At 36.3% G+C, this 22,290-nt stretch overlaps 2 protein-coding genes across 2 annotated transcripts; one reads left to right on the forward strand and one right to left on the reverse strand.

Annotated features, from left to right (window-relative positions):
- Positions 1 to 1,348: 1,348 nt before the first annotated feature.
- LOC140791859 (myosin-17-like) lies at positions 1,349 to 18,123 on the reverse strand. Its single transcript, XM_073142550.1, has 51 exons — positions 17,985 to 18,123; positions 17,206 to 17,334; positions 15,241 to 15,384; positions 15,002 to 15,147; positions 14,763 to 14,919; positions 14,589 to 14,647; positions 14,275 to 14,434; positions 14,007 to 14,156; positions 13,783 to 13,919; positions 13,524 to 13,670; positions 13,294 to 13,395; positions 13,138 to 13,195; positions 12,915 to 13,016; positions 12,733 to 12,770; positions 12,465 to 12,591; positions 12,207 to 12,377; positions 11,954 to 12,085; positions 11,754 to 11,863; positions 11,596 to 11,656; positions 10,986 to 11,163; positions 10,592 to 10,797; positions 10,273 to 10,392; positions 10,093 to 10,191; positions 9,724 to 9,921; positions 8,801 to 8,926; positions 8,613 to 8,714; positions 8,399 to 8,524; positions 8,200 to 8,304; positions 7,657 to 7,782; positions 7,444 to 7,569; positions 7,223 to 7,348; positions 6,998 to 7,123; positions 6,776 to 6,901; positions 6,565 to 6,690; positions 6,359 to 6,484; positions 6,150 to 6,275; positions 5,911 to 6,050; positions 4,151 to 4,271; positions 3,997 to 4,047; positions 3,832 to 3,897; positions 3,521 to 3,691; positions 3,210 to 3,326; positions 2,930 to 3,115; positions 2,725 to 2,859; positions 2,572 to 2,642; positions 2,375 to 2,474; positions 2,241 to 2,297; positions 2,068 to 2,124; positions 1,908 to 1,988; positions 1,717 to 1,799; positions 1,349 to 1,620 (listed from the first exon to the last, which is right to left on the reverse strand). Exons 1-51 carry the CDS (start codon positions 17,985 to 17,987, stop codon positions 1,497 to 1,499), a joined length of 5,961 nt encoding a protein of 1,986 aa, XP_072998651.1. The 5' UTR covers positions 17,988 to 18,123; the 3' UTR covers positions 1,349 to 1,496.
- Positions 18,124 to 19,643: 1,520 nt separating this feature from the next.
- Positions 19,644 to 22,284, forward strand: LOC140791905 (uncharacterized protein At4g33100). Its single transcript, XM_073142633.1, has 3 exons — positions 19,644 to 19,859; positions 19,954 to 20,038; positions 21,958 to 22,284. Exons 1-3 carry the CDS (start codon positions 19,768 to 19,770, stop codon positions 22,069 to 22,071), a joined length of 291 nt encoding a protein of 96 aa, XP_072998734.1. The 5' UTR covers positions 19,644 to 19,767; the 3' UTR covers positions 22,072 to 22,284.
- Positions 22,285 to 22,290: the final 6 nt, after the last annotated feature.

The raw sequence follows: 22,290 nt of genomic DNA on the forward strand, positions 1-22,290 counted from the left end.
AAATCTCACTTGACCTCTTGACAGGTCAAAATTTGAGCCATTTATTTACTAAAATTTAGAAAGATCCTGAGCGAGCCAAATATTAAGAAAACAAAATGGGTACTTTTACTTTATCCTTATAAAATAGGTTATATGGCAAAGGACCCAATTAAAATTATTGTTGGGCTTATGGGCTTTTGGGCTTCATGAGCCTAACTACCCATTCACATCCCGGGTAGAAGAACGACTTTCTCGACGAGATTGGGCTTTGTTGAGGAGGAGTTGGTTCCTGAACTGTTCCAAGCTCGTCAATCTCTTTTGCTGGCTTCGTTCTCTTCTCGCGGTTTATACTTTATATTTGGTGTCCAGGTGGGGCGAATCGAATACGGGTCGAATATTTGTGTGGATCCGACAGCCGGCTGTTTCGGATTTGTAAGGGCAATGCTAGGGTACCCGGAATGAAATGCTTCGTATGGATTGAAAGAATTGAAAAGAAATACTTGGAACACCACTTTCTTCTACTTTTCAGGCAAATCTATCCATCAATGTTGATTGGTTTGAAAATTTAAGAGTAGCTTGAAAACTATAATAAGCTATAAAAGAGGATGTAGTAAATTGAGCTTCTTGACCCACCAATCATATGGAGAGAATGGAGACAGCCAGCCTTACAAATAGGCAACTGATATTTCTTGTTTCTCCTCCATCTGTAATCTCTTATCATCTCATTCCTGCCCTTGCTGCTTGTCTATCTTCTTATACTCCATTTTCATGATCCTCATGGAAATATAAATGGAGGCAAACCCCCATTTGTCACAAACCAAAAGAAAGTCCCAATTATCCTGAATGCTGAAATATAATAAGTACTTTGACTACAAAATTTTGAATATATAGTAGCGTTTGAACTTGTTGGTCAGTTTCCTCTTTATACTGTATTAGAAGATTTAAATCATAACATACTCTGAGGAATCGCTGGATCATCTTTGATATCACACTGGATCACATATTGAACTCTACAAACTTTAAAGCGATCAAAACTGCCTTTGGCTAAAAATATGCCAATAAAGTGTTTTCTCAAAGAAAATAAAATAAAAAATAGAGTGGCATTACATCAACATATAAGACATAACACCACGTGTCGGAGCAACATTACTTCAAAAAGTTTAAATAAAAAGGAAACAAGAAAAAGAAAAGCCCAGCGCAATGAGAAGCTGATATGTGGTTATATAATTACAATACAAAATAGGCAGTACTAAGAGTTCCACTTGTATATGTAGAAACAGAGTTTTTAAAAACCTGAGATTTTATCAATTGCAGCTCACAGCAGAGCAGGGACTTATGGCCCTCAAATACCAGAAAGACTCATCGACCAGGATAGAAAAAAGTCAATCAATTCAATCACAAAAATGTGAGACTAGTGGATAAGCTGTTCAGAGGAACGGAGTCATATAAGCGTGTACATAATGGAAAGCAGCTCATATTTATGGACAAATTGCCGTAGAACTCATTGTAGAGAATCACTATTCTTTCCTCTTCAGCAAAAATGCAAAGGCTGGATTTTCACGAATCAATGGTGATAGATCAACATCTGCTATCCCAGTATATTTGCTTGACTTGGCAATATCATCCACCGAAAATGGAATGCTGAATTCAAAAATACAAGCATGCATTCATACTTTAGTTTTTCCAGTGTTATTGAATCAAGAGTTGATCGCAGCATAGTTTCTAAAGAAAGTTAACCTCGAATCATCATCCAACAAGAAAGAATTGCTGACTCCATTATTTGATTCCTCAATCATCATAACTCTCAAGCTCGAAATGACCTATATAATGTAGGCAAACTTAGATACTCTAAAGATAGGAACACAGTACAATAGACCATCTGAGAATGCATTTGTAAACAAAAATTCAGTCCAGTCAAACTAACTTACATCTGCCGAAACATTATTTGTGCCGTCTTTGTCATCCCAATACATAGAACAGATTCTGTATAATTGTTGTTTACTGAGCACCTGAGAAAATTGCATGAGATTATATGGGTCTAGATAAATGAAAGAGCTTGAGTACTTGACTAAAATAAATGGTACTTACTGGGCAAAGATCATTAGTTATCTCATTCAACATCTTCATGTGTTTTTCATGAGTTACCTGTTTAAGTGGGAAGAGTTGGATTTGTTGCTCAAGTACTTGCTAAACAATTAACTGCTTGCTTCATCGGAAGAAAATTCAATTAAATTTTGGAGTCATGCATCAAAATAACATACCAAAAATCCAACAGTTTGCTTGATATGCATTAACTCAACCATTGCTGAACCTGCATACTGTATTTATCATTTACATAGGTATTAGCCAACAGCCTTCAGAAAGAACTTCTTGAGACTAAAGAAAGTATGATTACTTCTTCAGTTGCATCATAGCACCAGCATTCTAACTCAGACAACCCAGCTTTAATACACTCCCCGTTGCTCAATGAACAGCACTCACGCCGCAAGAGAAGGCTGCAGGACAGAAAGAGGTATCATCCTAGTCTTATCACAGGGATTCAAGTTAATGAAGAAAACCTTAGATGTACGATAGAGGGGAGAAAACACCTACCTGTTAAATATTTGGACATTAATAAATGAATATATTTGGGTAAACACCTTACGCACTAAAAATGGAGGAACCTGAAATCAGAAGCATAAAAATGTTGAATTTAATTTCTTCCTTAAGGATTGTATAGCATGGAATTTATTAGGTAGAGCTTACATAATTGGCTCTCAATGTCTTCAAGTGCTTAGTTAAGCTTTTCACAATGCTCTGCCAGTTTGCATTTGAAGTTTGTTGACCAAAGGAATTCACATGAAAATGTTTTAATGAGCTTGCACGAGATGATCTTGGTGCCTGTAAATTTTAAAGAATTTGATAAGCTTCTCGAAGAAAATATGATAAATTTGGCAGAATTTGGCAAAACCTGGATGCACAAATTAAGCAACGGAGTTATCTCTTTCTTCAAGTTGTCTCTTATGATTCCATAAATCTTTTCAAGGAGATCTGTGAGTTGTTGTTTGAAGATCTGAGCTGGATATTTGGCTTCAATTTTATGTAGTCGACCACCACGAGAAGGAAACTCGGTACTTTGTAGAGAAACTCGATTGCCCTTAATCAAAAGAAAGTTGGTGTGGCATCTGAACATATATGTATGTATATATTCGTAGTTCTTAATACCATTGAAGGACAATGTTAATGCTTACTTGATACATTCTCCCAACCAAAGAAGCTGATGTTCTCTTCATTGTACATTGCAGGAGCAGCAACAATATAGATGAATTGGATAGCCAATATGCTAAAGTAGAAGCATTATTTTGGGCCTTCAAAAAGAAGTCAATGAAAGTTCAAATAATTTAAGAGGCAATTTTAGTTCATTATTATATCAGGTTAAAAGAAGTATTGATAATACCAGTAAAATTTATCTCAAGTTCAGTCATGAAAAGGCAAAGTATTAATTCCTTCATGACATAAGAAGAGAAAAAACAAAAGTGTATAAAGACTGAGTGTTTATTACCTCTATAGCTAAGCCTATTGTTTGAATAACACTATCAAAGACACTAGTTCTTTCAACTTCAAATGATCCCCAATGGAGAAGACATTTGTATATGAGACAAGCAGCAATAGGTTTACCACCAGAGAACCCAAGGTCTTTAGAAATGCAACTAATCAACAAGTCCTGGTTGTCCTGCATAGGTAAATTAAGAAAGATAATTAATTACTGAAAAGGATTGCTTATAGTTTCCTGAGAATCACAGGTAATTATGACATGAATTTATTTCACTTTGCTGGGTGTTGGGGACAGAGCAAGTAAATCAAATACCATACCTGCTGCACCTCGTTAAGTGATCCTTTTGATTTCTCTCCTGTTTCATGATCTTTTGGAGTTATATCCTACATTTGATTTTCATTAAGGAAATGAGTAGCAACTAACCAAGTAACTTTCTCAACATAAAAGACCAGATGTGTGTCCAAATAATTGATTGCACTTACAATATCAGGCTTAGTTTTGCCATTTGGTATATTTCTGTTTTCTGAAGTTCTCTGTTGAGGCAAAACAGACCAGCTTGTATTCATAAATATAAATAAGTATGAACAGTACATGTAGAGGAACATAATGAAGCAATCCCTGTTATATGATACCTACCTGGATATTCATTGTCTTAGGACGTGTAGCTGATGATTTAGCAGCTGGTGAAACTGAGGTTGCCTGCTGCTGATGAATTGATTCATTCTCTTGCTCCAAATTGAAGGCTTCTTCTTCAAGCCTGTGTTTACGAAGAACAGGTGCAACTTCTACCTCATAATGTTGAGATAAGGTGATACAACTGGAGTTGGATCAGGTTGTATTAATTGAAATAAATTTGTTTTGGAAGAAAAATAAAGTTTTTGTCAGGGCCGCGTTCGAACGCACTGTGCAAACGTTTGCATGCGTTCACAAATATAGAGAATGGGAATTGTGCGTTCGAATAGCCTTGAGCCCATTCGAACACGCCCGTTCGAACACCTACATACGTTCACAAATACAGAGAATGGAAAATCCGCGTTCGAACGGCCTCGGGCACGTTCGAACGCACCACGACGAGAACACTTTGTTTTTAGAGTTTTATTTCTATTGTTTGAGTCCAAAGGGTAGCCTCTAAGTATTGTGGAGTGCACCCTAGCTGGGCTATGCTATGAAATCATATTTTCTTTTTCTATCTCTTTCTATCTCTCTCTCTCTTTCTCTCCTTCTTCCTTCTTGCCCTAAATTCACATCGTCCCTAACCTCCATTGGTTAGACCTTCCTTCTCGTTTGTCGCGGCCCTACTTCTTCTAAGAGCGACCCCTTCTTTTCCTTCATCCTATTCTCATCTTTATTCGTTAATATTCTCATCCACATATCATCCTCTTCTTCCTTTTCATGACCATCAAGATCTCCTTTCAATCCAAATAACTAACCCATCCCCATCTCGGCCCGGTCCTTAACATAAGGATAAAATAGGAGTTTAAAATTATAGTTGGTGGCCCGCAACTTAGGATTCAAAATAAAATTGCATAACTGTGACCAAGGATTCGAGTTTCGGCCGATCCCGATCCAGGCCGAAACCACTCGGTTTCGGCTGCTTTGCAGCGGCCGCTTGCAACCACTGCGGTGAGACGGCCATCTGTTGTCACCATTCACCGCCGACGACAAAGAAGAAATGACAACTACTCGCTGCCGTCGGCAGTAGCTAGAGAGAGAGAGAGAGAGAGGGAAGGGAGAGTGAGGGAGAGAAAAGGAGAGAGAGAGAGGAAAAAGCAAGAGAGAGTGAGAGAGAGAGAGAAAATGAAAGAGAGAGTGAGGGAGAAGGAAAGATTAAAAAAAAGGGTATGAGAGAGAGGAAAAAAGGAAGAGAGAGTGAGAGAGAGGGAAAAAGCAAGAGAGAGTGAGAGAGAGAGAGAAAATGGAAGAGAGAGTGAGGGAGAAGGAAAGATTAAAAAAAAGGGTATGAGAGAGAGGAAAAAAGGAAGAGAGAGTGAGGGAGAAGGAAAGATTAAAAAAAAAGTTGAGAAAGAGAGAGAAAAAGATAAAAACAAAAGAATGTGGGAGAAAATAGATACTTTAGACTAACAATTAGAGGGATAGAAAAGAAGAGAGGGAGAAAAAGAGATTTTTACTTTTTAGGCTTTATATGTGAGTAATTATTATTTCTTATTTTTTTATAATTTTTTCTAAATTTTTAGAAATTTCTCTAATATTTTTAATAATATTTAGAATTTTATTTAATTAAAATAGTCCGATCCGATACAGGCGGCCGATACGGCCGATACAGCCGATACGTATCGTTTTTTCGGACGGCCGATCCCGATCCCGATACCGATTTTTGGAACCTTGACTGTGACAAAACAACTTGAAAAGGGAAATGTTGAAATATAAAACTGAACCTTTTTATAGCATCTTGAAGCTGATCAATTCTACTCTCAGCATCTTCAGATTTTTTAAGTAATTCTACATTTCTCTCCTGAGCTTCAGAAAGTGCTTTCGTGGTTGCATCAGTTGCTTGTCTTTCTGATAGCAGCAAAACCTGTCATGAAAGCAAGTTGTTGATAAGACTCACTAGTCACTATATTTATGACATATATTTCTTTTACTATTTAGCTCTACATAGTTAGTTGAGCGTTACTTGAAGCTGATTAATTTTTCTTTCAGCATTTGCAAATTTCTCATGTAATCTTTTGTTGTTAGCCAGAGCATCAGCAAGTTCTCTCTTGTCTGCATCAGTTGATTGTCTTTCTGATAACAACAGAGCCTGTCATGATAGCAACATCCTGATAAGAATAATTATATTCATGCCTTGGGAGATTAGTTCTTATTTAGTTGATTCAGTTTTACTTGAAGCTGAAGAAAGTTTCTTGCAGCACATTCAAATTTCTCAAATGATTCTTTATTTCTCTCCTGAGCTTCAGCAAGCGATCTTTTGGCAGCATCAGTTGCTTGTCTTTCTAAGAGTAACAAAGCCTGTCATGATAGCAAGCAGTTAACAAAAATCACCTCCTAATCTTAATAGATTAGCTCTTATACAGTTAGTTGAGCCTTACTTGAAGGTACTCTATTTTTCTCTCAGCATCTTCAGATTTCTTACTTAATTCTCTATTTTTTTCCTGCCATTCAGAAAGTTCTTTCTTGGTTGCGTCATTTGATAGTCTTTCTGATTGGAAGAGAGCCTGTTATGATAGCAAGGTGCTAATAAGAATCAACAAATTCATGCCTTATCTGGATAGGTTACTCTTCTAATTAGCTGAGTCTTACTTGAAGCTCATCGATTTTTCTCTCAGAATGCTCAGATTTCATGCGTGATTCTTCATTTCTCTCCTGAGCTTCAACAAGTGCTTTCTTGGCCACATCAGTGGCTTGTCTTTCTGAGAGCAACAGATCCTATCATGATAACAAGGAGTCAGAAAAAAAATCTCCTTATTCATTATTAATGCCTTATCTAGATAAATAGATCTTCTGTAGTTAGTTCAGCCTTACTTGAAGGTGACCAATTTTTCTCTCAGCATCTTCAGATTTCTTAAGTAATTCTTCATTTCTCTCCTGAGCTTCACTGAGTTCTTTCTTGGCTGCCTCAGTTGATTGTCTTTCTGATCGTAACAGAGCCTGTCATGATAAAGGTGTTACTGACCATCATCAATTTTTTGCCTTTTCTCTCGAGATTCCAATTTACAATTAATTAGATTGATAACTGGTAAGTCTTACTTGAAGTACATTATTTTTTCTTTCAGCATCTTCCAATTTCTCAAGCAGTTCTTTGTTTCCCTCACAAGCTTCAGCAAGTGCTGTCCTGGCTTCATCAGTTGCTTGTCTTTCTGAGTGCAGTAAAGCCTATCATGATAGTAAGGAGTTAATAAGCATAACCTTGCTCATTAATAATTACTGATCTTGATAGGTTAGTTCTTCAGCAGTTAGTTCAGTCTTACTTGAAGCTGCTCAATTCTTCTTTCAGAATCTTCAGATTTCTTAATTAATTCTTCATTTATCTCCTGAGCTTCTGCAAGTTCTTTCTTGGCTGAATCAGTTGATCGTCTTTCTGATAGGAAAAGAGCCTGTCATGATAGCAAGATGTTAACAAGCATCTCTATACTCGGGCATTGTCTTGATTGGTTACTCTTGTTTAGTTAGTTCAGTCTTACTTGCAGCTCATCAATTTTTCTCTCAGCATCTTCATATTTGACACGGGATTCTTCGTTTCTCCCCTGAGCTTCAGCAAGTGCTCTGTTGGCCACATCAGTTGCTTGTCTTTCTGAGAGTAGCAGGGCCTGTCATTATAGCAACATTTTGATGCACATCATCACAATCATACCTTAACTTGAAAGATTAGCTCCCAGGAGAGATAAGTGATTTATGATAAGATGTTTAAGAAAGAAGAGTGAGAAGTGATGAATTATAGTAAGATATTTGAGAGAGATGAAAGATGAGTGATAAACTATATTAAGATATCTGAGAGAACTTGTAGTCAAATTAAAAGTAAATTGGTAAGTATGTTAGTGTGTGGTATAAAATGTAATTTTAATAAATAGTGTTTGTACTCTGGAATATAGTTATTATGATGTTTAAATGTTATTCTGCAATAATGAGTTGTATTCTAGAATTAAAAGAAAAACAATATTCCGGAAATGAAAGAAATGGCAGATAAAAAAGGACTACTCTTATTTATCAAGTCCAGTCAGTCTTACCTGAAGCTCATCAATTTTTCTTTCAGCATCTTCTGATTTCTCAAATAATTCTTCAAGTGCTGCCTTGGATTCAACAGTTGCTTGTCTTTCCAAGAGCAACGAACCCTATCATGATAACAAGGTGTTGATAAGCATCTTTATATTTAGTTTAGTGCCTTGTCTTGATGAATAAGCTCTTGTCTAGATGGTTTAGCCTTACTTGAAGTTCGTCAACTTTTCTCTCAGCATCTTCAAATTTCTCAAGTAATTCTTCAATTCTCTCCCGAGTTTCAGCAAGTTCTTTCTTGGCTACATCAGTTGATTGTCGCTCTGCTAGGAAAAGAGCCTGTCAAGATAGCAAGTGTTTTAATAAGAATCACCAAAATCATGCCTTATTTTTAATGTCATTTATTGTATAGTTAGTTCAGACTTACCTGAATCTCGTCTATTTTTCTCTCTGTGTCTTCATTTCTCTCCTGAGCTTCAGCAAGTTCTTTCTTTTCAGCCTTAGTTAGTTGTCTTTCTGATAACAGAGCCTGTCATGATAGCATGGCCAAGATAAGATCAATATATTCACTACTTATCTTGGTACATTACTCTTTTTTAATTAGTTCATTCTCACTTCAAGCTCATGAAACTTTCTCTCAGCCAGTTCTGATCTCTGAAGCAACTCCTCATTTCTCTCCTGAACTTCAGCAACCGCTGTCTTGGCTGCATCAGTAGCTTGTCTTTCTGAGAGTAACAAACCCTGTCATGAAAGTGAGATGTTGATAAGCATGCCGTGCTCATGACTTAACACAATAGATCAGCACTTAGCCTCTTAGTACAGTAGTTCACCTACCTGGTTTGCCATTCTACTGTATCTGTTCTATGCTAGGATTTGTTGCAGAATCCACTATATAGACCGGAAAACATAAGCATCTCGTTCATTTGTTTGTAGACTTAGATATTGAAAGTGTGTTAAACTCACAAACTACTCTAAAAGGCTATAACGTTGGTTTTTATCTTTTATATTCTAACAAACTGTGCAGAGTTGAACCCAATTTCAAGCTGAAAATCATGTTTATTTGTATAGCATAGGTTTTAGCTCCCATTTCCTACATATAGGTTTCCAGATGTCTAAAGAGCAGAATACCCTCATCATATTTCTATCAGTGTTTCCAGTCACTCCATCTCTCTCCTGTCCCAGATTTTATACTTTATGCATGAGGACAAATCAATATCAGTATATGCAAATGATGTTTCTTATCATGGAAAATAGAGGTAAAATCAATCAAGTGGTACATCAAAGAGCATACTTGAAAGGTGCCTCTGTGAGTCAGCTAACACCAAACAATTTTAGTCAATGGGACAAGGCTATATGTGAAAATATTTTAGTCCATCATGTTTGCTTACCAAGATTTACATACTTTTAACTGAATGTTCCGACCAGTTAGAATCATCCTTTATCTCTGATTTATGCATCTACCAGCAGATAATAGATTAAAAATCAAAATAATTTTAGCATATATAAAAAAGCATTAACTGAACTTAAAGAGGACATACCTCCAGCTTTTCAATTTCAGCAGTTAATGAATCAATCTTTTCCATATCTTGAACAATTACAGGGACTTCCTTTGCCACTAGAGGTGCCTCTCTTTCCTGTACAACCATGGCACTTGCTTCGTCTACTTGCAATTGCATCTCGCGCAACATATCCTGTAACTTAGCAATTTCTTGTGCTTTTGTCTCCTCCAGGTCTATCTACAAATTGGAATCAACTAAAATTAGGCTTCAAACTACTACATCTCTGCATGGTCTAACTGTTCATGTCATATTGGCAGATTATACATTTGAGGCCACTATGTTGAAGAGAAGATCCCAGCATCGAGGACATTTAATAGGAGAAATCCAACATAAAAAAATAGTAATTACTCTTAATTGTTTCTCCGACTCTAACAGTGAAGTTAGTTCTTCCACACGTTTCTCAAGTTTGTCTTTCGCATCTTTGAGGGCTCCTGTTTCTCTTGCAGCCTGTAAAAATTTGCAATATGTACCCCATTACAGAATATAAAATGCATCAGAGACACTTGAAAGCAAGCAAAGAGAGACTACCATTTTAAGCTTTCTGAGCTCTTTTGTTGCAAGCCTTCGCCTCCAAGAACACTGATAAGTAAGTGCAGCTTTCTTTAGAGCCTGATAATATGAATAATCTCTGTGACACCGCCATTGGGCCTGCAGCCAAAAAACTGTCTAGCCTCAGATTTGTAACTTATAATTTCACATCAAAATTGGAAATGCCAATTACCTAAAGGTATACAGCATATAGTAGGAATTAAGCCATGACTAATAGAGAAACAAAGAAGAACTCTATCAATACCCTTTTGGTAAGAAATTCAAGTAGCAGCATCCTGATATGGAGAGATAATGTTACCTGCATATAGGTTGCTGCTCTAGTTTGCTTTCTAAATTTAAATTCTTTGCGAGCAGCCATCATCCTTAAGCCTGTCTGCAAAGTAATTACACTTGACCAAAGTTGTGAATAGGATTTCCAGGCAAAATGTCGACGCAAATTTTTTTGAATTGTCACTGCTGCTGCTTCTTGTCTCATGAATTCAAACAACTTACAAGCCAATCTTCCTGCATATGAAGAAATAGACAGAACCTCGCAGATTTGTAAGATATTTACTTATATAAAGTTATACAAATGCCTGCACTGTTGCACTGGCTGTTGCTGGAGAAAGCCAGCACAACATGAAGGCCACATACTGTTTAGGCTAACTTATGTAAATTTTTTCAGTTCATATATCTGCCTAATAGGACTTTACCTCTCCAATGAGATTGCACAATTATAGAAAGTCTCCTCAGCTTAAGAAACTCCTTGTGAGCAATATGTGTGCGAACTTGTCTCTGAATGTTTCTGGCTGCTCTTCCTAGTACCTCTGTTCTTCTGGCATCTAGTTCAGCCATTTGGCCAGCTCTCAAGAACACTTTAGTTTTCCCTATCTAACATGACACACAATGTGGCAAGAATGTAAGATCAGGGAATATTGGCATAAGAAATAACTTGCAAAGAAATAATTCGAACTGACCAGATACATTCATAAATTAAAAAAGAAAAACAACAACAAAATCTTAAAAAAGTTATCACTCATGTAGTCATGTGTATTCATTTTAGGTGTGCTGCTTTGGTGTACTTAATTGTGAATAGATCTTTAGAATAGTGCATAACAAGATATATGGGACGAATCTATCACTTTTCTGTTTGTCCATCTTAAAGCCTTTATCACCTCTTATATACCCTAAACAGGAACATGCTCCATGTCTTGTCTTCTTCCTTGCAATCAGATTGTGTAAGTGAGGAAGAAAGACAAGTTGCTTCCATGAATAATACAGCAGATAATTGTAATCAGTTGGTGTCCTCATAACATGGCTTACCTGGTAACCTATTAGACCTACTTTATCCAGAATCTTTTGGCACGCAATCTTCTCATCATAGCTATCCATAGAAAAAGAAAGACCAATTAAAGTCAAACAAAATGAAAGGTAGAAATTGAAACCTCAGCGATATTTGAATTTCCACATTAAAGACTTACTTTCCTTCTAAAAATTCTGGAGCAAGAACTTTAAAACGATGAATAAATTCTCGAAATGTTTTTCTTGTAGGATATCCAGCACAGCTAATTCTAATTGCTTCAAGAACACCCTGCAATTATAATGGGATTGATGTTCTTAAAAGATATAATAGAAATATTTGTATAAAATGATGCTAATAAAGATATGATTGGATGCTTACATTACAGCGTAGCTGTTGGGAAATGTTGAACTTCTCAAATATTGAAGGCTTCAGGAGATTGTTAGGCTTCACACATCTAATATAATGAGGTTCCGTAGAGTTCAGAGTATCCATGAGAGATTGAAGTTGCATCTAAGAATTTTTTTTCCAACAATCCATGAGTAAACAAACAATGATCTATTATAACTAAAATCATATTTTGTGAAATAGCAGAACTGAGGTTGCATGTGATTAGAAATATACACTCTCTTACCTTAAAGCGTGTCCCAATCGAAGAGAATTTTGAAGACTTTGATGACTCTTCTGGAAGTGGTGGAAATAAACCTGATACAAAGGAACATTTAGAAGCATTGAGTAATTCCTGGTGTTCTGCCACTACGTAATCCTTATTTTTGTCCAGGAAATAATCAGCCTGATATGTTACCTGCAGAGAATATAGATATTACTGTTAATTGACATGAAGAATTCATGTGACTGAAAAATATTGTTAGAGTTGTTAACAAATGCTTACATCCCCTGCATAATGTGAGATCGTAAAATCAGTACGAGAAAGCTTTGGTTTGCTAAAACGCTTGTGGTTTTTAAATGTTTGATACATTTTCTGAGCAAATGTCTCATGTGTCGCCCTAGGAAACATGCTGATAGACACGAACCAGAAACAATTATTAAGCTTCTTCAGTAGTTGCCAAACATAATGTTATCACTCAACAGCTTACAAACATAAGAGGGATAGATAAAGGAGAAACAAGCAGAGTGAGGCAATGAAATTTACCACTTACCAAGCTTCGTCAAGAAGTGCAATCACACCACCTGGTTTCTGCACAAAATAAAATAAAAATAAAATAAATAGATGGATGTATCGTTCATAGTGCATTAGAAGCTGGATATAGAGAATAAGAGTATCCATATATCATGATAGAAATAGAATCTGTATCCATCTAACAACAAATGAATTGTATACCTTCTCAATCAAGTCCAGAACATCTGTATTATCAACAAACTCAATATAACTCCAGCTAATCTCCTCCCTGGTATACTCCTCCTGCTCCATTTTAAAAACATGCTGACAACACAAATACATGTTAATGTTTCTTCTTTTGGTAGAGAAAGACAGACAAATTTAGACATAGAATTGACAACTTCCCAGAATCATAGCTAACTATCAAGCTTATTTTCAGACATACCTGGTTGAAATGTTGTTGTAGTTTTTCATTTGTAAAGTTAATGCATAATTGCTCAAAACTGTTAGCCACAAGATGTGCAAACTTAGGTCAAGACATAAGTTTAATGATTATTTGTTTCATGTAATATTTTATTATCTTCTTCTATTGATGGCTTACCTATTGGTTTTGAAACTCTCAAAGCCATAAATATCAAGAACTCCGATCAATTGTTTAGAATTTGGGTCCTGTCCAATTGTCATATTAATTTTCTGTACCAGCCTGTAGACAATACAATCAGGCAAAATCATTCTTGCATTGCATGAACAATAATAAAATGACTACAGAATAATAAGGAACCACATTAATACGTTCCATCAGAACAGATAACACGTGAAGTCAATAGTTACCAATCAAATAATCGGGAATATATTGTTTTTGCAAATCCATCCCTGCTGACAAGTGCTGAAGCAGGATCGAGTGATCTATTAATAACTTCTTCTCGTGTTACTATTAATCGTGTAATTAGTGCTTTTTCCAGTTTCTTGCAGTCACACCTGCAATAAGCATTATCTAATACATGTTTGCCATGAAAGAACTACAAGCATTTCCTTTCAGAAAGAGAGAAAAAATAAATTAAGTACACGTCTTAAAAGAAATTGATCATACATTAATAGTTCTGCTGTCGTTTCAAGATGGAACCTTGACTTCTCATCCTTTATTACAGATGAATCTGCTTCTTGCCCCTTTGTGAAATCAACATTTCCGAGATGAAGTATGGAAGCTACAACCCTGAATATAGCCTCCTGAAAAATTAATTTATCATTTGAAAACAATTATTTATTTTAGAAACAAGTATTACCTTATGATTAAAAGAGACGGAAGTTGCTAACCTGTTCTTGCTCACTGATTCCAACTATATCCATGGCCCTTCTGGTTTCTAGATATTCATAAGCATCATCTATCCTCTCCACTTCAATGCAAGTGGACTGGTTTAGGTAATGAAATGATTTGGGGTCTGCCAGTTTGTACTTCTTGATATCCTGCCAATTAGATGGATTCCATGTTTGTTAAAAAAATATTCCACTTGAGAATGATATAGTGATTGAAAAAGATAAATGCTAGAAGGCCCAAGATTGAGCACTAGTCAGCATAATATACCTCGGGGGGTGCAGCACAAAGAAAGTAAAAGCAATGGTAGTTTCTTTCAGGACTATTGATTTGGCAAACACGAGACCTTTCAAGCAAGTAGGTTCTAACAGCAGCACCAGATATCTTTCCATAGTCATCAAATTGGATCTCAACGAACTTACCAAACCGACTTCACCAAAATATCAAAGATGAAATGAGAAAATCCACAAGTTAATTGGAGATAATCAAGCAGGATTAGACAACTATTATTTTAACTTTTATTAGTCTAATCAAAGTACACAATAAAAGAAAAGTATGACGAATATGATATAGGAATGGCTTACCTGGAGTTGTTGTTCCGGACAGTTTTTGCATTCCCAAAGGCTTCAAGAACTGGATTAGACTGAATTAAGAACCAGAACAGATCAATCAAACAAAACCTCTCTCTAGACATCAAGGAAAAGAATAACAGTGGTACTTAGGATTTACATAAAATTAAGACAAATTCCCTAACTTACTTCTAGAACTTGCTGCTCAACAGACCTTCCTTCAGTTCCAGATCGTCCACCCAAGAATGCAAGATATCTCATGAGCATCTTTGTTGCTTCGGTTTTACCGGCACCACTTTCACCACTTACCAAAATGGAGTTGTTTTTCCCTTCATGTATCATTGCCCTATTATCTTATTCATGTACTCATTTAGAAATAGGTTGAAGTACGCCAACTTGTGAGTCATGAATGACATATAAGAGATCACCTGTAAGCAGATTCTGCGATTGCAAAACAGTGAGGACTCAGCTCTCCAATTTCTGCACCTTTATACTGTTCCATAGTCTCTTGGCTAACAAGATGAGGCAACCTTTGAAATGGGTTTATTGCAATCAAAATGTTGCCGGTGTATGTCTGCATATGCCAGAGAATATTCTCAACACAGTTTATGCAAATATCCGTATTACTCCCTTAAGCGTCAAGGGAAGCTGAAATAAACCGACTCACATAAATTTCGTTCTGTGCAAACCGGACAGCCAGGTTTTCTAGAACACCAGGTTCATGCAAGTATGATAATTTTGTCATGTCATCTACTCCTCCTGGCGGAGCTTCTGTATCTTTTGGAAACACCTTCGATACATCTGCAACAACCTATGATGATAAATCAAGTAGGACCCGTGTCAATCTACATAATTCTGCATAACTTTCATAGTAGGCGTACTAAAAGTCCAAAGTACCAAGAGTTGCAATTTCTATGGTTCAAATGGTGTGATATTCATAGTTATGAACTTTCTTATTTGAAGTACTAAAATACTAGTTAAAGTCACTAGCTAATTCAGTTTTCTCTGCATTCTTCGGTTGACTTTCGCCTACAATAGATGTCACTGGCGAACACATTATAGTCGGAGTAACTTTTGGTTATTCGGTGTGCAGGGAGCTAGAGACCTTAATGTGCCTGCTGATTATGTTATCTGGTTTCTCCAGCTGTGAGAGGATATAAACATTCTTCTCCATCAAATCTATTAGTTTCTCTTTGACCCCACATAAGTGCCTTGGAAATGCACATACATGTGAAAGGAAAGGTGTTTATGTCCAGTAAATTTTAATCAAGGATGGTTAGAAACTTAGAATTTTATTCTATGGATAATTATTTATGTTGACATTTGGGGCTCATCAATGACGCAACAACAATCAAGTCATTAACAAATAGGGAAAGTATTGTTTTTATGCTTAAAATTGTTTCCTTTCTATTTTATATTCTTCTTGCTAGTGGAAGCCAGAAGGGGTGTTCTTAATCATCTTATAGGAGGGAACTTTACTAAAGAAGCTCTAAGTTTTTGTGGGACAGGTTCCATCAAATGAAAAATCTTTGTTCTTCATCACTGCCCTTTCTCTTCTATTACAGCCAGGCCAATCCCTCCACTAACCTAAGATAAAGTTGATAACCCAATACCTTCCATTTGAACTCCCTCAGCAATGGCGGTAGATCACAGGTGAATTATAGAAACTTTGACAGGATTTATTTGACATACCCAACAAAATCTAGAGCTTATGCAGAACCACCAACTGAAATTCAGAATGTGACAACTGTAATGCCTACTTGAGTACCACTATGGCATGGAAGGAGGCAAAAACAAAATATTCCTTCCAGCATCTCCATGTATCTCTTCCTCTAATCCCCCACAAACGATAACATGATTTAACAATATAAGTATGAAACAGAACATGCATGGAGGGTCTACAAGAAGCTTGCCAACTGGTCAAAGCAATGAATGCTATGCACAAAATTAACTCAAATCTTTATACAAAGTTGCACCCTACAGATTTAATTATGTAGATAAAATTCTGTCCAAAAAAATTCTGGTTATGATAACAAAAGTGAAGATTTGATACAAAAAACAAAGGGATATATGATGGAAACAAATATCAAGACATATGATCCAAATATGTATAAGTCCATCAACCATAGAAAGCAATGCGGCAAGCATCAACAGTGATTTGCACATTCATGTATAAAGTAAGACAAATCGAGCATATCTTATGTCACATAAATGTACAATGTATCCATATTTATGTGTGTATGACTGTATCTATTTATTTATTACGTGACCCCAATGTATATGAATCTGTAACATGTATGAGTTGGACAATCCACTTAATCATAGCTGACATAAATTGAACATATAAGACTTGTGAGCAGGTGAGAGTCTCCTTAAGAGAATGTGGTGGAGTACTAATCCAACAAGACCATCATTTCTTGTGCGTACAGACCTACTTAATGTTCTAAAGTTATAGTCTAGCCCTTTGTTATAAGAAAATAAGATACACGATCAGCTTCTATCAGTATAACATTTAAACATGTCACTTCAAAAGAAAAATATATTGTTCCTCATCCAGGAAGCAACAGAGTTGAGATTTGTGAAACTCTACTCTATAGTGTAAAATATATCATGTCAATTGTTGAAACCATACCGTCTTCCCATTGGTTGTATTCACATGGACCTCATGATTCTTAATCTGGAAAACCTCCCCATCAATCCAAGCTAAAACTGGATCTTCAACCCATACATGAGAACCTACAATAATGTTAACTGGTGTTCCCTGCAAAGTAAGTAAAAGTTAGAACTTAAAAGTTCCATCATTCATGAATATAAAACATTTTGGTACTTCAGGAATATACCACCTATAGGCATTAGTTAAATGTTTCAATAGGGAAAAAGTGCCTTTAATTGGATATATGCTATAACATCTTCAATCAAATGAGAATTGTTCATTCTTTAGAAAACTGTTTGTATCAACAAGCATAACTTTACTTTCAATAAATGCACAATAATCACTTGCTGATGAACAACTTATATGTATGAAAACGGTCCTAAGATTAGAAAAGTTCTTCAAATAAAAATCCCTAGTTCTGAGTACGATCCACTTAATCTACATACCTATCCAGCGTAAGTTAATTAACTGAAATCAAGTTCAACCGTGAAACTACAACTCCAAGACAGAGAAATTAGAAACAATAACCCGGTATGCATGCATCACCCTATGGAGAAACCAAATCGCAACTAAAATACCTAACAGCATGAGAAGAACAAATAAATTTCGCAGGTGAATTTATGATTATTGCCGGCCCTCGATCTCTAGTCCAGAAATTGATCTAAAATTCGATAACCCTATTTCTTATTCCGGTCGATAATTTATAACGACGACAACGCACAATGCGACTCCAAGTTAGAGAAATTAGATACGATTACCATCGATTATACGACGAAGAGCAGGCGATCCGAATAGACGACGGGTACGACTCGATCGCAACTGATGCGTTTCGATCGGAGATCGGAGAGAGAAGTATGAGGAAGGAGTTGACGGGATTCTTGCGACGGTTCGGCCTGGCCTCCCTCCTTGGCCTCTCTCCTCCTCCTCCTCCTCTTCTCTCTCTCTCTCTCTCTCTACTCCTTGATCTCGTCTTCCTTTCTCTCTCTCCTCTGACCGCTTCCGGTCTATTCCTCTCATTGTAATGGAAGGGGTTAGCGTTGGATGGAGACTTAGTGGGCTGCACACCAGCGGCGCGCGCGTAAGCTGCTCGTCTTCGAGACGGGAACGAAGACATCGAGGGAATTCAAATAATTCCCTGCGAGTTTATGGTCCCCTGTTGGGCGATTGTTTATAGGGGAAATGGCGTCCGACGGACAGCTGGTAGCATCTGGTTCGACAACCTGATATATCGTTGCCACGTCAGCTAGTTCGCGAAACAGCTCGTGAGAACTGTTCCTGGGGCACGGCTCAGATAATTTTTTCTTTATTTAAGGACTTTTATCAGTTTATGTCATCATGCCTCCGCCCTATTATTATTATTATTATTTAAAAAAATTTCTTATGTTATCTTAAAATTTTAATGATGTCCTAGTTAAATCTATATTTTTAGAATTTGAATTCGATAACTCTCCTATAATATAAACCTCTTTAATTATTTTTTCTCTGTTTGATTTAAGTTGAGAGTAACTCTAGTTAGAGTGGTAGATAAACGCTTGTGGACTTGTAAAGCTTATAGAGTCAACTTGTTTATAGCCCGACTCGAGCTCTAAATGAGTTAATCCAAGATCGAGATCTTATCCAACAGCAGCCCATCGTCATTTACTATATATCAAATGCAACAAACACTCTCTTATTAAGGTTGAAGAAATATTTAGCTATTTTTCAATTTAATATTTTAATAACATTTTAATAATGGGTTCAAACTATTTACGCAAGGTAGTTGACAAAATTTTACCTTTTTAAGATTGCGAAATGGGATTTGCAATCTGGCCAGTAGATTGGATTGGGACCCATAAACTTAAAATGGGCCTATTCTTTTTAAAGTTTCTTATTTTCGTGCATATTTTTTAGAAATTGTATTTATATGTGTTTTTCTCACACGGCACTTTGACAACTCAAAATTTGAACCATTTGCTAATTAAAATGTAAAAAGACCCTTAATTAGCCATATATAAGAATAAGAGAGGGTATTTTTGCTTTAATTTTTTTATAAATTATTTAGAATATTGCTGTCAAAATAATCGAGTCAGCTTGAGCTCTGCTCGATAAGGCTCAATCAAGCTCAATTTAAAATTGAGTTGAGTTAAGCTTGATCTTTAAAATATGCTTGAAAATAATTTCAAACCAAGTTTGATCATAAGCTGGCTTGATCAAATAAGCTCAATAAGACTCGATAAGACTCGATATATATATATATATATATATATACTATAATTTTTTTATATTATAATATTTACTTAAGTGAATTGTTATGTATATTTTTAAATTAGTTTTATTTGAAGTTTGATTCAAGCTTATAATAAGCTTAATTTAATGCAAGCTAGATCGGGCTGGAAATTTGGCTTGAATATTGGGCTTCATGGGCCAATTATCCATTCACATCCGGAGTAGAAGAACGACTCACTCGGCTCGGGAACGTCGCGTTCGCAGATGTAACAACAAAAAAATGGAGGTTTTAAGCTTCGATTAGCCGTCAAGCTCGGAGTATCTCGGAAATCCCAAATGGGGATCGGCCGGATCAAAGCTGAGGGGACGGCGTCGGCGGCTGCTCCCTGCGTTGAGCTGAGAGCAGCATACCACAATTGCTTCAATAGGTTGTGCACTTGTGCTCCTCTCTTCTTGCATCGGGAACTATTTTTTATTCTAATTCTAGTGGTTTTTAATGGAGGGGGGGTCAATTCGATGCAGGTGGTATTCGGAGAAGTTCTCGAAGGGGCAGTGGGACAAGGAGGAGTGCGTCGTCGAGTGGGACAAGTATAGAGCCTGTCTCGCCGTGAGCTCCCTCTTTAACCCCTTTTCTGCTACTTTATTTGTGGGATTTGAGTACTTTGTTCCTTGGTTGAGAATTGAGATGGCTATTTGTTTTTTAGCTTTAAGTCTGACGAAATTAGCGTAAAAAAGTTATTTTTTGGGGGGTTTATTTTTGAATTCTTGTTCCTGGAATTGCTGGATGTAAGATTTCGTGATATCTCTCCCCTTTTCTTAAATCCAGTAAGGCAGGAAAATTCACATTGCATCCAATCACCAAGGTAAGGTTCTGCAGGCCTGCTTATAATTCGTTGTTCTTAAAGTGTTGCATGCTAGAGATCTCTTTGGCCTGTTTTTGTATGTATTTAAACTAAACTGGGTTTATTAGAAGAAGGTAGTAATCAAAAGCAAGAGGAAATTTTTGGGTTATGTTTCACCATTTTCTCAAAGTTCCATCTTTTATATTTTAGGAAACTTGTCACTTCTCTGAAAAAAAAAGAAAAAAAAAATAGGAAGCCTGTCTCCAGATCTGCATTAGGTTTAGGGTTTATAATGTGCTACTAGTTTAAAATTTGCCAAGTACACAATGAGTAACTGTAATGGATAAAATTTGGTTGGTCCATGATACACATGAGAATTTTCAGTTTTTTTATCTTCACATAGGATTGGGTGTGGGTTTGTGCTATTGAATTTAGCGATAATTATACCTAGTCCCAGTAGTAGTCCTCTTGTGTAGCTCCGTCAGCCCTTAATGGTAGGCAGACTAAAGATTGCACATCGCAGTCTAAGCGTGCTTGCTTTGCGCACCGGCACAGCAGAATGATAAGCTTTACCAAGATTTACTGGGTGGAAAATCGAATTACTTCAATGAAATAGTATATTTGTCCTTTGTTCAACAATGTACCCTAAATCCTGCAAAATAAATGTAATATTGTCATCCTTTTTCCAGAGTTGGCAACAGTTATTAGTTTCGTGCCATTAGGACCTGTTTGTGTTGTCTCAATCTGAGACAGTACAGTACATGTTCATTTACCAGCATGGGTAAAGTGTTGATGCAACAATCAATATTTCTCTTAGAATGATTTAAACTTTTTTGTCTGAGAATCAACCTCAAATGTAGGAAGGAACATGTGGTGGATGTAACAACTCTCTATATATTATTAGGTATGCGATAATTTCATTAACATATTTTCCAAAGGACTCTTAGAGAGCATATTCCTGTACTTCACCAGTGTGAATGGCAACTTCTCTTAACATTGAAATTTGAAAGTTCTTAGTTTATTTACCATCTTGTGGATTAAGGCCCAAATCAGTGGCCCCACGTTTTTCATCCTTTATAATGTTGCCTCTCTTATAGGTTGGATGTCTAATGACTCAGGCTTTTAGTCTGTTTCTGAATCATGAACGATTTTTTTTTTCTTCCAGAAATTTTAGCCCCTTGTGACCTTAAGTTTGCTATGTTTTCTTACACTGTAATGATAGTAAAATTGTACTTGCAAGAATTGAGATCTGTTACTTAAATCAGTCCTAATTTTGCATATAGTATAGGGGCAGTAGGATGTGGTAATATCATAATAGAGATAAGCCTCCGCCAGAGCCCATCTTATAGCGATCTACTCTAAATGTTCTCTAGCAAGTGAACTGCATGTCTATGATGGAAATTTCTTCGAGTCAATCGTAATTATGCGACAATGTTGTGTCTTCAAAGTTTTTCAGACAACCTGGTTTGGGGAAGCAACTCTTCTTCAACCTATTAAGCATCCTTATAATTGTATTTTGCATTGATCTTTTGTGCAAGTTCTATTAAACTGACATTGGCTTGCTCTGATCACTTACGGAAATCTCTCTCTTTTAGCCAAATTTTCACCTTTTCAGAATCAGTTTTTGATGTCTTCAATCTCCTTGGTCTTAAAATTTAGCTTGAATTTCAGTTTCTGCTTGCAGCAACATTTGGAAGACAAGAATCTGAGAAAGATATTACAAGAGTCAGAAGCCTCTACTTATTCTATTAAATGTGACTCTGATTCATCATCTGAAGCCGAAGGCACTTCCCATTGACAAGAAATTAAAGAGCGAGGTTCATTGTTTTTCTTTTTCCTCTTTCCCCCCCTCAATTGTTAACTCTTGTAAAATTCTCCAAAACTCTTGACTGATAATATTGTTATGCAAACCCCTGCGCTGCTATTTTTACATTTAGTTTTAGCTTTTGGAGGTTATAGTTCTGACACTGTCCTACAAATGAAATCAGAAAATTTTCATGTCCACAAGAAAGATTGG

Source organism: Typha latifolia, chromosome 1 (genome assembly GCF_019914945.1).
Source record: "Typha latifolia isolate L0001 chromosome 1, TyphaL0001v2, whole genome shotgun sequence".
NCBI classification, from domain to species: Eukaryota; Viridiplantae; Streptophyta; class Magnoliopsida; order Poales; family Typhaceae; genus Typha; species Typha latifolia.

Excerpts from the sequence above, each read along its gene's own strand:
- LOC140791859 (XM_073142550.1), bottom strand. Across the intron at positions 10,798-10,985 it reads TGTGCAATCTCATTGGAGAG|GAAGATTGGCTTGTAAGTTG; the intron begins GTAAAGTCCTAT and ends CTTCATATGCAG. Across the intron at positions 7,349-7,443 it reads GAAGAATTGAGCAGCTTCAA|GCTTTACTGCACTCAGAAAG; the intron begins GTAAGACTGAAC and ends CTATCATGATAG.
- LOC140791905 (XM_073142633.1), top strand. The coding sequence starts at position 19,768 with ATGGGGATCGGCCGGATCAAAGCTGAGGGGACGGCGTCGGCGGCTGCT. Across the intron at positions 19,860-19,953 it reads TACCACAATTGCTTCAATAG|GTGGTATTCGGAGAAGTTCT; the intron begins GTTGTGCACTTG and ends AATTCGATGCAG. Across the intron at positions 20,039-21,957 it reads AGTATAGAGCCTGTCTCGCC|CAACATTTGGAAGACAAGAA; the intron begins GTGAGCTCCCTC and ends TTCTGCTTGCAG.